The sequence below is a fragment of the Hylobates moloch genome, unplaced genomic scaffold (genome assembly GCF_009828535.3).
Source record: "Hylobates moloch isolate HMO894 unplaced genomic scaffold, HMol_V3 SCAFFOLD_13, whole genome shotgun sequence".
NCBI classification, from domain to species: domain Eukaryota; kingdom Metazoa; phylum Chordata; class Mammalia; order Primates; family Hylobatidae; genus Hylobates; species Hylobates moloch.
Window position 1 is genome coordinate 3,102,143 of NW_026652288.1, and position 15,409 is coordinate 3,117,551.

The following is a 15,409-nucleotide window of genomic DNA, read 5'->3' on the forward strand; positions in this document are numbered from 1 at the left end:
CCTGTTGCCAAATGCGAACCCACAGAAAGTGTCATCACAGCCGCACTGAAACGAGTTACTCTAGACACTGTCCTGCTGCAGTTACAAAAGCACTGACTAAACCGTGAGGAATCTTAGTTCAGCTTAGCCCGTAACAGTCACTCACTGATACTTTGCCTGAAATAACCCTTGAATCATGTTTGCTGGACACACAAAGTCCAGACTGAACAGTGGTCTCAGTAATGCACAAAGCTCGGCAGGACCCCCTTTGCTAAGAATGTCCTTGAAGCTGGAATGCATTTTCCTGAAATATTTGGTGACAGGGAGGTCACGGGGAGTGATGAGTCCCACCCACATCCCTGTCAATCCCACCCTTGCAGACTGAGCACAGGGCAGCTTCTGCCCCTCTCACCCTCAGTCTTAGGTCACATCCCAAACCTGGGCCAGGGAAAGGCGGCACGAGCAAGGGACGGCTGAGGGGGGAGAAGCAGCACAGACCTTCCACAGGCACCCACTCACCGTGAGCCAGGCCCTGCGTTGAGCATTTCACCTCACAGTGTGACTGGCTTGTTTTACAGATCAGCAAACTGAGGTCTCCCGGTTAAGTGAGATCCAGTTACAGGAGGCCACATAGATAATGGGGGAGCTAGAATTTGAACAGGGCCTCTGTGAACTCAGGGCCTGCACTCTCAGCTAACAGCTGGTCCTCTCCTCCCCACACAGTTGTTCACACATGCACTGACACACGTAGGCACATGTGCACACACCATCTCCCGCACGCCGCCTGCTTGTGGAAGTCCACACGGGACACCAGATAGTGTTGAGGACAGCCCTGTCCATGGGCCCCTGTGGTGGGGCACAGCAGATGACTGTCACTGAATAACCCGGGGCAGGCACAGATGAGTGACGCATGAGCTGCCACCATGGGCATCGGCTCCTGCCTGCGCTGGGATGCTCGCGGCAACCCTCGTCGCCTGTGTGAGAAAGTTCCATGTGGCCAGGACCTCCAGGGTGCCTCATGCGTAACATCCCCCCTTGGTTATCATAGTAAAATAGTACCCTGGGCCCGCTCAGATTCCTCACTACCCTGGAGACAATCTTGGAACTTTTATTTCAGAGTCGTATTTCGCACAATTTGAGAAGTAGATGCTGAATTGCTTTTGCATCTGGAAGTGCTTCTCCTTCCAGTGGGAGCCACTGGCTTGACCACAGTGAGGGCTCTGGCATGAGGCTGGAGTCTCAGGAGGGAGGCTCCGCTTCCACAGCGTGTTTTAAGCCCCATCTGGCGCACGGAGTGTGCTAAACGGGCTGCAAGGGAAGCCCTTGGTGTTCGCTGTTCTGAGGACCCGGGGAGGTGATAGCGGCGCTGTGGGCAAGAGCTTTTGCCAAAGGAGAACGGAGAAAAAGACGGACGCACCCAGGCCGACTGGACTCACCGACACCCCACACAAGTGCCGTTCGCTCTGCATCGCTTGCAAATTATTTATCAGGCCTCACTCACGGGTATTTTTATTGTTGCTGAAGAGCAGAGTCTCTGAATTCTGTTTTTCTAAAGGAAATGGAGATTGCAATACCTAGCCATTTGGGACATCTCTGAAGACAATGTGCCATGGCTGCTACAGAACTTCCCAGACAGCCTCGCGCAGCAGACGACTGCGCTGCCATCTGTGCATACAGAAAACCCGGCCCAGTAAGTTCCGGCTTCAGCAGGCCAGTGTGTTGTCTGAAGATGCTGGATCTCGGAAGAAGGATGAAGCAGGCAGGGTTTGCCCTTGAAGAACACAGCCATTTGTGGGAGTCGAGGCCGAGAGCACCGTTGTGATCAGCAAGAACGACCACATATCAGCCCAGTGGGTGCCCGAGCCCACAGCAGACCCCCACCCAGTTCTGAAACCCTCCTGGGTGCACTGCCTGTATCACCTGGACCCGCCCTCTCCAGCCCTCTCCTGTGTTGGGGCTTGTGCCTCCTCATCTCCACTGAGTTCAGCAGAGGGTTGCAGAGGCGGGACCCTGTGTGTACACGTGGTGCTGAGCTGCCAGAGATCTCAGCATGTCCCTCGTCCCCCATCCTGCGCGCAGCTGCCATTAGCCTTCCGGGAGTACACTCCACCCTGCCGTCTCTGGTCAGAGGTCCTGCTGGGGACCTGTGGCCTGTCAGGTGAGCCCACACTTAAAGCTCACATTCAGAGCGCTAGCTAACCTTTTCCAGCCCAGTGTTCTTCACCTCGTGTCCTTAGTCCCACCAGACAGGTGATTTGCTATTGCCCAGACGGGACCACACACTTGCTGCTTTGACCTCTCGTGGGCTGTTCCTGCTGCTCAGAACTCCCTTCTCTTTCTGCCTGTGCAAACCCTGCTCGTTCTTGAGGGCTCACTGGAAGGACTTCTCTAAAGTCACCCCAGCCCTCTCAGCAAGCTCTCCCTTCCCTCTTCCCCAGGGCGTCTAGGGGGGTAAAAGCACAGGGCTCAGGAGCTGGGGTTTGGAATAAGACAGACCCGACCCTGGTTCAGCTGCTCAGGCTGGCGTGGCTCTGAGCAGTTTGTCTCACCTTCGTGGTGTCATTCCCCCCACCACAACCGCCTGCCGTGAACAGTCATCATCGTCGTGTGTAGATGATTAAGTTTACCCGTGTGAAATCCTCCACGTCCGGCCTGGGGTGTGCCAGGAGCGCCGTAAGCGTAACGTCCTGCCTGGGGCGTGCCAGGAGCGCTGTAAGCGTAACTTGCTGTCTTTCCTATGTCTTGAGGATGGGGTGTGTTTGTTCCATTTCCTCACAGATCCAAGTGTAAGGGCGGCATTCCCAGGTCACAGCAAAAGTACGCGTGCTCAGAATTGCCCTTGGAAGCCCCACTCCCACGGCGGGGCGTCCACCCCACAGAGTGACTCCATTGCACACGTGGGCACGAGGCCCTCCAGGATGGGCTATAGGAAGGCGCAAAAGCAGTGTCCCCACACACGTATCCGGACACTCATACCCCACGCACCAGCCTCAGAGCTCCTGCTGGTGCACCCTGCTCACCCCCAATGCTGCATCTCAGCACATTGCGGCTCACCCCCAATGCCGCATGCAGTCAGATCGCGGTCGATGCGAGGTCAGTAGTGCAGGACAAGATGGGGTTGAACTGGGACTCGAGTCCAGCAGAAACGCCTGAACTAAATGTAGACAGAATTGACTCCGCTCTGTTTTAAGGAGTAAGAACTCAAACGGAATGAACCGTAAAAGCCAGGAAAGAGCTCTGTTCCGAAGGGACGTAGCGCTCAATGCGTACTTTAAACTCAGAGTGTTCAGCCATGGTTAGATTCTTGGAGGAACAGCCCTCAGAGAAGTCACTTTCAAGAAAGCACGTGTGTTTTCCAGCTCTTGCAGTGTTCTTCTCCCTGAAGCACCTCATCAGTACCTGTGTCTTAATTATACGGTCTCTAAACTGGCTGTATGTGAGCTATTCTGAAATGAGTTGGTGCCACTCTACAGGAGCAAAGAAGTATCACATACCCTGTCAGCACCTGTGTGCTGTGCTGTCAGAGGGGTAAATTTCATAAGAAATACATAACTGTCCCTCAGATGGTAAAATAATACTGAAGGTGCTTAGAAAGTACGGGACGAGGTTTTGGTTGCAGTCAGTGGAATCCGCAGTGGCTGGTATAAGCAGAAAAAGTTTATTCACGGACAATAGTACAGGGAATCTTCATGAGGGCCCAGAGACAGGCCATTCTAGAGCCACAAAGCCAAGATGCCCTAGCATGTCACAGAGGCCCCTCCAGCAAGAACGGCACTGCCAGCTCTGCCTGGCATCTCAGAGTCTTGTCCCCACCCTGAAGACCCAGGTCCCCCACACGGCCTCCTGCTCCCGCCGCTTCCTCAGGCCATGCCATCTTACGCGCATGCATCTGTCTGGGGGCCCAGGCCGCAGGGTTGCCCCTCCCGCAAGAGTAGGGATGTAGGCCTGCTGGTTCCTCCTTGAAAGGACCCCTGACAGGCAGGAAATGGACAGAATCGGGGAAGGCAGGGCCTGCAGCAATCATGAGCATCCCTTACAAATCACGTTGTAACACCTGAAGTCATGTAACACAAAGCTAAACATGCGTGGAATAAGATTGATTTCGTTTCCCTGAGATTAGTTTCTACTCTTTTGTGCATGGAAATACAAGGGAGGCTCGGCAATTTCTACAATCTTGAATGCTATCTCCAGACCAGGGCGGATTTGCGTTTCATCATCATTGAAGGTGGGAGATGAGGTGGGCATCGCGTTGATGCTGAGTCTCGGGGAGAAAGCTAGGAAATGTCCCCGGCAGGTAGGGAAACGCTTGGCAAAGCACAAAGGCAGAGGGAGGACCCGCGTAGCTGGGCCCATTCTGCTCACGCCCTGGCACTACTGCGAGAACTGTGGTTTTCCGGGTCAGCCCTAGCGAGGAGGGAGCACGGGCAGAGCTGCTCTGTGGAGAAGGCAGATTTCCAGCTCCTAAGAACGCCCTGTTCCACAAGGAAGCTGACGTGCCCCTCCCCAGGGACCCACGCCAAAAGACCTTTTTTCCAGGCCAGCATCCCAGAGTGCTGCTTTGCATGGTTTGCAGCCTTGGCAAATGATGGCCTGCACTGCGTGCTGTCCCCCCGTTCCTGCTGGACTCTCTGCACTGTGTCCTGATCACCCTCTCAGCTGATAGTGGGCACTGCAGTGTGAATCTCCCCATGGAAAACAGACCAATCCTGCCTCCACCAGTGCCGTCGCCAAATCAGTAACACAGAGCAGCCTCAAACGTTTCTGAATGTTTAGGTCATCTAATACTTGGCAAAAGAGTGGGCTGAACACCTCCACCCTCAGCTTTCTCTTCTGTTTGTGTGTGAGTGTGTGTAGCAGAGTCTGAGAAAGATACATACGGCCACCTTCCTTTTCTGAGCTTGGGAAAATTTAAACAAGAGCACTGAAAAGCAAACACTAATCAAAAAGGAAGTATTTTCCATTTTAATTCTAAAGAGTGGAAATAGAAAAAAATGATTTTACTAAAACAGAATATGCAGACACCTTTGGGAAAACGTGCTATAAAGGAACCATGCTAACTCCAGAGACGACCTAGCCGGACAGAGGTGAAAGGGGTGGACAGACAGCAAGGTTCTAGATGATTCCACACACTTTGGCTGAGAACACTGTCACTGCACCTCCTCTTTGTGTTTAAAATTTTGCATTGAATGTAGGTGCCTCTGAAATATGCGACCTAAAAATAGGAAGCTCACTCACTTACCACACCAACAGTTGCCCAGTCATACGAGAAGATACACTGGCGAATACAAGGATGGCACAGATGCCCTCACTTTGTGTTAGGGCTCCAAGGAGCAGACTTTCAATTTTAATGTTTCAAAACGTATTCTACTTTTGAATAGCAATCCTTGTTCTTTCCAAGAAATCCATAGCATAATTCTGGGCACTGAGCAAAGGGTCACCTGTTCAGTTTGTGTGCTGTTCACATTCCAGCTGGAAACCCTGGCTTAAATTACAGAATTATACTTGGGGTTTAATGCCTGCATATAAGGGAGGATCCATCTCCCACCTCAGCCTCGTCCTGCAGGCGGAACTGTCATAGCCACATTCCCTGCCAACTGTCAGCGCACCCGCCAGCCAGGTGACAGTTGTCTTTAAAACTCACATGCCTGCTCTGATCATTTCCACAGTCCCTTCATCTTCATCACACAGAGCCTCCTTTAGAGCACCAGGGCCTCCACACAGAAAGGGGGCTGGGGATTAGAAGGAGAGAGAGTGGGGCCCAGTGGGAATTTCCACTTCTGAAGGAAATCTGTGTTGTAAGTGAGATTGAAGACATTTGTATTCCAGAGGAGTTTCTCATGTAATCTAAATTAAGGAAGGGCAGAAGCAATCGTTCTTCAAACAGAAGAAGCGTTATATTCATACTTCTTAAAATTACTTCACTCCAACTTAGATTCCACCTCCTCAGAATCTCTTGACTTGGGTCTGAGAGGGTCCTCACTGGGACTTGGGTCTGAGAGGATTCTCACTGGGACTTGGGTCTGGGACTTGGGTCTGAGAGGATTCTCACTGGGACTTGGGTCTGAGAGGGTCCTCCCTGGGAGTTGGGACTGAGAGGATTCTCACTGGGACTTGGGTCTGAGAGGGTCCTCACTGGGACTGGGAAAGTAGCTGTGGTGCGCAGGTGCAAGTCCAGCAGCCAAGCACAGACGAGGGGCCTGTGCTTGGCACTGGGGCAACTGAGCACAGGGTGGTTCTGCAGTGTCTGCGGCCAGTCCCAGGCCTCGGTGTCCTGGACCAAAGGTCAGAGCCCAAGGTGATCAGGCAGGAGAAAGCCTCAGCCACTGCAGGAGTAGTGGGAAGCCTGGGATAAACCAGCCGCCCCAGGCAGGACGAAGGGGGACGGGATGCAGGACCACTCAACGCTATGGCTGAGAGGACCTCAGCAAGAACCAAGGTCACCTCTGACCGAGTTCCCAGAGGGCAGGAACCCAGGGCAGGGTGGGGAGATGCTGAGGTGGAAGAAGGGAAGGAAGGGCCAGGGAGGCACTGTTAAGCTGGGAAAGACTTGAGCACGTTTTACAGAGGGGCACGACCCCAGGCTCCAGGAGGGGTGCGGGCACCTTGACTCTCAACCAGGAGGGTGGTTTTGCGCACACAGCCATGTACCAGAATCCCTCAGGTTGTACGGTCTGAAGACATGCAGATTCCTGTGCTTCAGCCATAGCTCAACAGAGACCTTCAAACAGAAAAAGAAGAGACTGACTTCTGGCTGCCAGCCTGAGCCATGGAGTGTGCTGGCTACGGTCAGCGAAAGAGTGGGGAGAGCGTCCCCCAGCCCCTGCCACCCTGTGAGGCCTCATCATCCTGATGTGACACCGAAGTGCAAGCAAAAAAGAAAAAGTAGGTAAATGAGGTTTCACCAGAACTAAAAACTGTTGTGCTTTAAAGGACACCACCATAGAGAAAAAGTAAAAAGACAACCTACGGAATGGGAGAGATTATCTACAAATCCTGTATCTGATAAGAGACTTACATCCAGAATATATAAAGAACTCTTACAGCTGCTAAATTAAAAACGGTTCATGGCACTAGCATGCAGCAGGGGAGAGATTGGACTCCAACTTCACGGAGGACAGGTGGGAACTGACAACCAGGGACCAGCGTTCAGGGTCAGGGCCTGTGGATGGAAAATTACCCAGAGGAAGCATCAAGAAGGGGTTTCTGGCCAAGCAGACTTGATAGGATCGTTGCTGACAGCCGGCCAGAGTGGTAGGATCTCCAGCTGCTGAGACACCGAGGGCGGGGACTTTTCTTAAACTGACTTAGCAGGATTCCTGCGCACACTGGTTTCTACAAGGACAGAGAAGGAAGCCAAGGTCAAGCTTGTCTGGTAGAGGGGGCTTCTGCACGGATGCAGCCTAATTTATGCATTGACAGCCTGCCTGGTTCCCAGCAGGCCCTCGGGTTCTACGGAGAGAGCAGGTGAGGGGGGGTCAGGGGAAAGGAGAGGACCCCTGGGGCCGGCTCTGCTGTGCTCAAGACGGGGCGGGAAGAGGAGCTGGTGAAGGAGAACTCAAGAAAAACATGGAAGAGGGCCGGGCGCGGTGGCTCACGCTTGTAATCCCAGCACTTTGGGAGGCCGAGGCGGGCGCATCACGAGGTCAGGAGATCGAGACCATGGTGAAACCCCGTCTCTACTAAAAAATAGAAAAAATTAGCCGGGCGTGGTGGCGGGCGCCTGTAGTCCCAGCTACTCGGAGAGGCTGAGGCAGGAGAATGGCATGAACCCGGGAGGGGGAGCTTGCAGTGAGCCGAGATTGCGCCACTGCACTCCAGCCTGGGCGACAGAGCAAGACTCCGTCTCAAAAAAAAAAAAAAAAAAAAAAAAACATGGAAGAGAAGCTAGGGTATTCTGAAATAGATCGCATCTTTCTTTTATTTGCTTATGTACGTTAGCCTGAGGGGATTTGCCCAGTTGGAATGGAACAGTTTTTCTGATAAGCTTTAAAATACAAGAGTGTTTTATAACATAAAAGTTCAGACTAAACAAGTCTTCTGTGTTGGTTTTTGGGTAGGGTTTTTCTGGTGGGTTTGTTTGTTTTTGAGACAGGGTCTCGCTCTGTCACCCACACTGGAGTGCAGAGGCGCAAATGCAGCTCACTGCAGCCTTGACCTCCTGGGCTCAAGCGATCCTCCCACCTCAGCCTCCCTAGTAGCTGGGACTACAGGAATGCACCACCATGCCCAGCTAAGTTTTTGTAGAGAGGGGATCTTGCCATGTTGCCCAGGCTGGTCTCAAACTCCTGGCTTCAAGCAGTCCTCCTGCCTCTGCCTCTGCCTCCCAAAGTGCTGGGATTACAGGCATGAGCCACTGGGCCCAGCTGAAATGAGTTTTCTGTATCAATTCCAGACCTATGTTTCTGTGACTAAAGTTGATCAGTGGTAAATATGAAAAGAACTGGGTTTTCTAGCTGACTACAGATTTAATATCATCTAGCAACCTATGTGGCTGTTAACATACCTGTTCTGTCTTTGGATGGTTTAAAATCATCTGACTCCCGCACCACAGAGAAGAATCATTCTTGCCTTCCTCTCCACTCAACAGCTCACGGCCACAGACTGCAGGACACTCCACCTTGAGAACACTTTAAAATGGCCATTGCCCATCTGTAATGGCTTCCGTGCCACCGAGGTGGTGAGGAATCCCAAAACTGTGACAGAGAAGCAGGTGAAGGAGCTGAGAACTGGAGCTCTCCCCCACCCCTCAGTGCCCGTATTAGTCGGGACTCTCTAGAGGGACAGGACTCATAGAATAGATGAATCTATGAAGGGGAGTTTATTAGGAGAATTGACTCTCGATCACAAGGTGAGGTCCCACAATAGACCATCTGCAAGCTGAGGAGCCAGGAAGCCAGTCCAAGTCCCAGAACCTCAAGAGTAGGGAAGCTGACAGTGCAGCCTTCAGCCCGTGGCCAAAGGCCTGAGAGCTCCTGGCAAATCACTGGGCTAAGTCCAAGAGTCCAACAGTTGAAGAACTCGGAGTGTGATGTTCCAGGGCGGGAAGCATCCAGCATGGGAGAAAGATGAGGCTGGAAGACTCGGCAAGTCCGCCCTTCCCAACTTCTGCCTGCTTTATTCTGGCCGTGCTGGCAGCTGATGAGATGGTGCCCACCCAGATTGAGGGTGGGTCTGCCTCTCCCAGCCCACTGCCTCAAGTGTGAATCTCCTTTGGCAACACCCTCACAGACACACCCAGGAACAATACTTTGCATCCTTCAATCCAATCAAATTGACACTGAGTATTAACCTTGACAGCACCCAAGGAGGGGAGGGCCAGACCCAGTGCACAGTTGTAGTTTCTCCCACAGAAGCACTGGCGATGTGTTGCCCCTAAGCTCAGAGCCAATAGGCTGGAGCGCCAGGGGTCGCATTTCCCCGGGCTTTTGCGTTCATGAGTGATGTGTCTGGTTTGCGTGTGCACAGGTGACGTCTCAAAAGGATATGGCGGCTGTTTTCTGTCTTCATGTAAGTTAGAAGCTCGCTTTCTCTGTCTCTGGAAAACTTGAGTCATGTGGAATGATCTGTTCCTTGAAGGTTTAAGTATTCACCTGAGAATTGCCTTGCTGAGCACATGAGGTGTGCTATGTGCTTTTCCTAACTTATTAATCTGCCTCAGTGTTGTGTGCCTGAGGACTTTTCTGTGTTTCTGGGAGCCGTTTTGGTAATCGAGAGTTTTCTAGAAAGCCACCTGTTTGGTCCCCGTTTTCTCGTGGATTTGCACAGAGTAAAAGACAGTAAAAAAAATAATGCTCTTACCATTATTTCTGTTTCCTTGTTCTGCCTGTGGCTATTTCTGCTTTTACATTTCTGTTTATGCATCCTTTTCTGGATTAGTTTATACACTTACTATTTTTTGTTTTTTTTTTGTTTGTGAGACAGTGTCTTGCTCTTTCTGCCAGGCTGGAGTGCAGTGGCACAATTATGATTCACTGCAGAACTCGTGGGCTCAAGAGATCCACCTGCCTTAGCCTCTCATGTAGCTGGGGACCACAGGTGCTTACGGCCACACCTGGCTCATTTTTTTCTCTTTTTTAATAGAGACAAGGTCTCACTTTGTTGCCCAGTCTGGTCTTGAACTCCTGAAATTAAGCGATCCTCCCACCTTGGCCTCCCAAAGGGCTGGGATTACAGGTATGAGCCACCATGCCCAGACACTGTATTTTCTTTTTAATAGTGTCTTTTACTGATTTGTTTTCTGCATATTCTGGAATACTTATAATTGCATTTTTATGTTTAATTTTTTCAGTTGCTCCTAACTTTTAGAAATCGGGAGGATTTTATATCCTAATTACATTTTAATAATTCTGAAAATGTCAACTTACTTTCTAATCATCAGGAAAATCAGTGGGTAGCAAAGAATATCCCAAGATTTCTCTGTTACCTTCCTCTAAGACATTGAGTACAAAGTCCCATGCCAGCCTCAGGCGGCCTTGCAGTGTGGAGGATCAGCACATGGTCTGGGCGTTGGGCAGGCCTGGGTGTTGACCCCACACTGTTGTGTGTTAGCTGTGTGACCTCAGAAAATTGTCTCATCTTTCCAAGCCTTACTTTTTCATCTAGAAAGCGAAGCTAGTGACAGCATCTGCATCACAGGCTGTTACGAGGGTCAGGCCGCCGGCACATGTTAATCTTGATCAGTCTTGATGATGAGCTGTAATCATCTTCAGTTCAGTATCTCACACGGTCCTGCTAGACAGGAGATGCAGGTGTTCGAGCTGAGGGCCATGTCAGAGAGCTCATGCTGCCTGTGGTTTCTTTTGAGTCAGCAAGTGGGAAGTCTATAGTAGTGGACTTCAAACCGCGTCGGACTGTGCAGACGACGGGCAGCGATGGACACATGCCATTCAGTATGTGGTGTGTGTGCACGCCTGTGTTTTCTCTTGTTTCATTCTGTTTTTTCTTCCTCCTCGTATGGTATTTCTTTTGTGGGATAACAGCAACAGTTGTGAAGGGCCTGAGATGTTATCCTACTTGCAAGCTGTGGAGTTAGCTGCCATTTTCATGGATGCTGGCAAAAAATGTGAGATTCCTACGTTAGAAATGAAGGATATTTATTACACAGCAACAGCCGTACAGCCAGAGTGGCATTCTTCCCACCAGACACGGGGCCCTGATTCCTCAGGGTCTTCACCGAGGGCCTCATGATGCCTGCAGTGGGCTGTGTGGCTGGAGAGGAATCCTGAACTTAGAACACCCAAATCCTTGCTACTGGGAGGTGAGCCTGCCTGCCCTTCACCCCAGAGGGACGTAGTTTAGCTTACAAGGCTGTCCTCTAAACAGGCATCCTTGTGTAAATGCTTTGAACAAAGCCCTGTCAGTGTCTATGCTTGGAAGACATGCAGAAACATGACACGCATGGAGAACCATCTCCCAACCAGTCATTTGAGAGGTTAGCAGGCTTGTTTCAATGCTGGACAGATGCTTGGCGTGGAAAGCCTGAGAGTTAACTCGGCTGCTCAGTGATAGTGATGGGTGCCCCAGCCCTCCTCATGGAGGTGAGCCGCGCACATCCAGCTTGTTTCTCATGGGGACAGAGGACAGCATTCTGTTACGTTTCTGCTGCTTCATGATAACAGAGCTTGCTATCGCCATCTGGCTCCCGCAGGCTGTGCCCCGGACACAAAGCAACTCTGTCTTTATCCTCGTGAGCGTGGCTTGGGCCATAATAGGACTTCTCTTTAATTTGTATCTATTTTTTATTGTAAGCCTTAGATCGTTTATTCCCTTCCTTATGCTTCTGGAGGTGAAAGAGAACCCAAGTCTGCCTTTGTAAAACCAAGCTGTGGCCTCAGGATTCAGGGCTGGGGCACTCAGCCTTCCACCCCCCAGGCATCCTCAGCCACAGGCCTGCTTCGTCTGGCTGCATTTGAATCGGGCAGCTGGTGGGTTTCCTGACGCGGGTGGTAAGAGTGGGTTTGAGTTTGGGTTTGGTTTGGCTTGTTTTTTACAGTAGAATTCTATATTATTTGGTCAAAATACTACTTTGCAATTTGCAAATGTGGTGGCACCTACCATTTTACTAGCCACAAGTAACTCATAAGTTGACTTGGGACCTGCTCATATTATACCAATATTTTAAGTATTTTATGTTTCATTTTATTAGTTATTCATTTTGTTTTACCTAATGCTCTGCCAGAATTCATTCCAAAAGGTAAAAATTACTAAACTGTAAGACTTTTAAATAAGGCGTGTATATCAGCAAGTTAGTTGCTGACACATAGAACATTAACGTTCCACTGTATCTCAAATGTCTTTTGCCTTCGGCCGGGCGCAGTGGCTCATGCTTGTAATCCCAGCACTCTGGGAGGCCAAGGCGGGCGGATCACGAGGTCAGGAGATCGAGACCACGGTGAAACCCCATCTCTACTAAAAATACAAAAAATTAGCCGGGCGTGGTGGCGGGCACCTGTAGTCCCAGCTACTCGGAGAGGCTAAGGCAGGAGAATGGCGTGAACCCGGGAGGCGGAGCTTGCAGTGAGCCAAGATTGCGCCACTGCACTCCAGCCTGGGCGACAGAGCGAGACTCCGTCTCAAAAAAAAAAAAAAAAAAAAGTCTTTTGCCTTTTTATTAAAAAATGGTTAAATGGTTACTGAAGTTTTCCTCTGCCTGACATATAAATGTCTTCATATTCTAACATGATATTAGGGAACTAAATATATGAATATAGACTTAATATTTCTTTTGTCAACTAAACTGACTAAATAATTTTGTCAAAGCAGATTGGAGACATAAAAACAGCTGAAAAATATTTTCAAGACGTTGAGAAAGTAACACAGAAATTAGATGGACTACGGGGTAAAATCATGGTTTTAATGAACAGGTAAATATTTTAAAACTAAATATATGTTTTCTCAAATTTCTCAGAGGCATTTAAGCCCCACTTACTGAGTAGGAAAGCTCCCTAGAGACGCGCTTCTCTCTGTGTCTCCTCTTGCCCTGTGTCTCTCAGAACCGAGATCCAAGGAGTACATGGGTGTTTTCTTGAATCGCATGATGTTCTTTTAGTCACAGCAGCTGATTTTTAAGGAGATATTTCCCCCTTGTTCTTCAGAGAAGCGATTGTATTGCCCCCGTTTTCAGCATGTGTGCGCGTAAAGGTCACCATTGCTGACATAGCGGCCGTTCTGGATCCTGTGCTCTGGTGTTCTGTGGCAGAACGCACAGCGTTGTGCGAGTGCACATTCGTGAGGAGGAAACACGCCTGGGACAAAGCCTGCACCCAGGATCAGAAAGCGTAAATGAAGCAGGTGTCCGTTTTTAGCAGGAAGTCATTTAGGTGAAGTTACTCTATCTCAATTAATAAAAACTAGAGTGGCTTGGCCGGGCGCAGTGGCTCATGCCTGTAATCTCAGCACTTTGGGAGGCTGAGGCGGGTAGATCATTTGAGGTCAGGAGTTTGAGACCAGCCTGGCCAACATGGTGAAACCCCGTCTCTACTAAAAATACAAAATATTAGCTGGGCGTGGTGGCAGTCGCCTGTAATCCCAGCTACTTGGGAGGCTGAGGCAGGAGAATCGCTTGAATCCAGGAGGTGGAGGTTGCCGTGAGCCTGTAGGTTGTGTTGGGGACAGCAGCTCCTGGGCTTCCCCGCTAACTGCCGCCGTTGCTTGTGTTACAGAGCATTCCTTCACCTCGGGCAGAACAACTTTGCAGAAGCCCACAGGTTCTTCACAGAGATCCTAAGGATGGACCCAGCAAACGCCGTGGTAAGATCCCCAAGCTGCAGATCCTCTGTCCTCTGCCTTTCACAGACGCTAGAAACACACCCACACACGCCTCAGCAGGGGCCTGCGCTCTCCAGTCCACCAGCTCCAGGCAGTGGCCGTGGCCCTTAGGGGAAGTGACCCAGCGGGGCCACCTAGGCTCTGCCCAGCAGCTCTGCACCACCCGCAGGCCCCTAACACAGGGCCCAGCACGCAGCCTGGAACGGGCGGGCGTCTGTCCTGGTTGTGTGGGCCGACCCTGTGCGTGTGCTCCTCCCTAGGCCAACAACAACGCTGCCGTGTGTCTGCTGTACCTGGGCAAGCTCAAGGACTCCCTGCGGCAGCTGGAGGCCATGGTCCAGCAGGACCCCAGGCACTATCTGCACGAGAGCGTGCTCTTCAACCTGACCACCATGTACGAGCTGGAGTCCTCGCGGAGCACGCAGAAGAAACAGGCCCTGCTGGAGGCTGTCGCCAGCAAGGAAGGGGACAGCTTCAACACGCAGTGCCTCAAGCTGGCCTAGCTGCCGCCAACACACTACGTCAGAAGGAGCCAGGCCTTTGGAACTGTGTCATGAAGCTAATGTATTAATGTGACACGGAGGGACTCAATAAAACTCCTGCTTCACTGGTGTCTGGCTGCGTGTCTTCTTGGTCCCAAGCCACGGCCCAGCCCAGGACTGCCCCGCAGTTGGTCGGCATTCAGCCACACAGTCCCTGCAGCTGGGCCACTGCTCATGAAAGCAAGGGGCAGGCGTGCTGGGAGGACACAGCTCGTAGACACAGGAAATCTGGAGTCAGACTCGGGGCCTCTGTTCTGGGGGCCAATCCTGCTTTGCTCATTCCTTCTGGACATCCTCAGAGAAACGCTGGGAGGTGTGGAGACCCTCTCGCCATGCACCTGCACGTACAGGGGGTTTACAACAGAGAAGACACCCCCCACAGACCGCCGCTCATGCTCCTCTTGCCCTCCCCACACCCCCAAAACTAAGTGCATTGGTCTTACCCATCCGCGCCTCCAGCCCCTGCCTGCCTGTGTTTTACGCGCTCTTCCTTTACTGCTGGATGCCAATCCGCTCATGCTCCTCTTGCCCTCCCCACACCCCCAAAACTAAGTGCGTTGGTCTTACCCATCCGAGTCTCCAGCCTGATGCCGGCCAAACGACCCCTGCCAGCCTGGCGGTGGAGGAGAGGCCATCACCGTTTCTCCCATAGTTTATGCGTCCACGTGGAGAGTGAGCTGAGGAACAGGAACCACGATGCATAATCCAGTAAAGGAAGAGCGCGTAAAACACAGGCAGGCAGGGGCTGGGGGTGGTTTTGAAGCCAGACACGTGTTTTCATGTGTTCTCTCATGCCTGAAAGGCCTTTTGCCTTCACGTTTACACAGTTATTCCTGCTTTTGAAGAACTTAAAGTACCTGAAAATTTCTTCACTTTACGAAAAGAACTCTGACAAGGGTTCTCTAAATATCTACCTTTGTGGATAGTTTTAAATATAATTCATTTTACAGACTGTGATATAAACATCTGCACAAAGCGAAGCCATATTTCTGTTAATTTCTGTAATGGAGTAGAAACATACAAACACAGCATCTACCAGACAGTCTCAGCCCATTTGCTGACATCTAGATTAATTATGCATTAAAATAAAAAGAGGTGAGACAGCCAAAAGGACTGTTGCA

General features: G+C 51.0%; 1 protein-coding gene across 3 annotated transcripts in view; it reads left to right on the top strand.

Annotated features, from left to right (window-relative positions):
• TRAPPC12 (trafficking protein particle complex subunit 12) overlaps positions 1–14,353 on the top strand; it is a 104,408-nt gene extending 90,055 nt beyond the window's left edge. For 2 of the 3 annotated variants that reach the window (XM_032172102.2, XM_032172103.2), the window contains exons 10-12: positions 12,742–12,842; positions 13,641–13,728; positions 14,007–14,353. In XM_032172102.2, the coding sequence (XP_032027993.1) occupies positions 12,742–12,842; positions 13,641–13,728; positions 14,007–14,249 (432 nt within the window). In that variant the 3' untranslated portion in view covers positions 14,250–14,353. The remainder of the gene's footprint in view (positions 1–12,741; positions 12,843–13,640; positions 13,729–14,006) is intronic. The other variant, XM_032172104.2, reaches the window with a different exon arrangement.
• Positions 14,354–15,409: the final 1,056 nt, after the last annotated feature.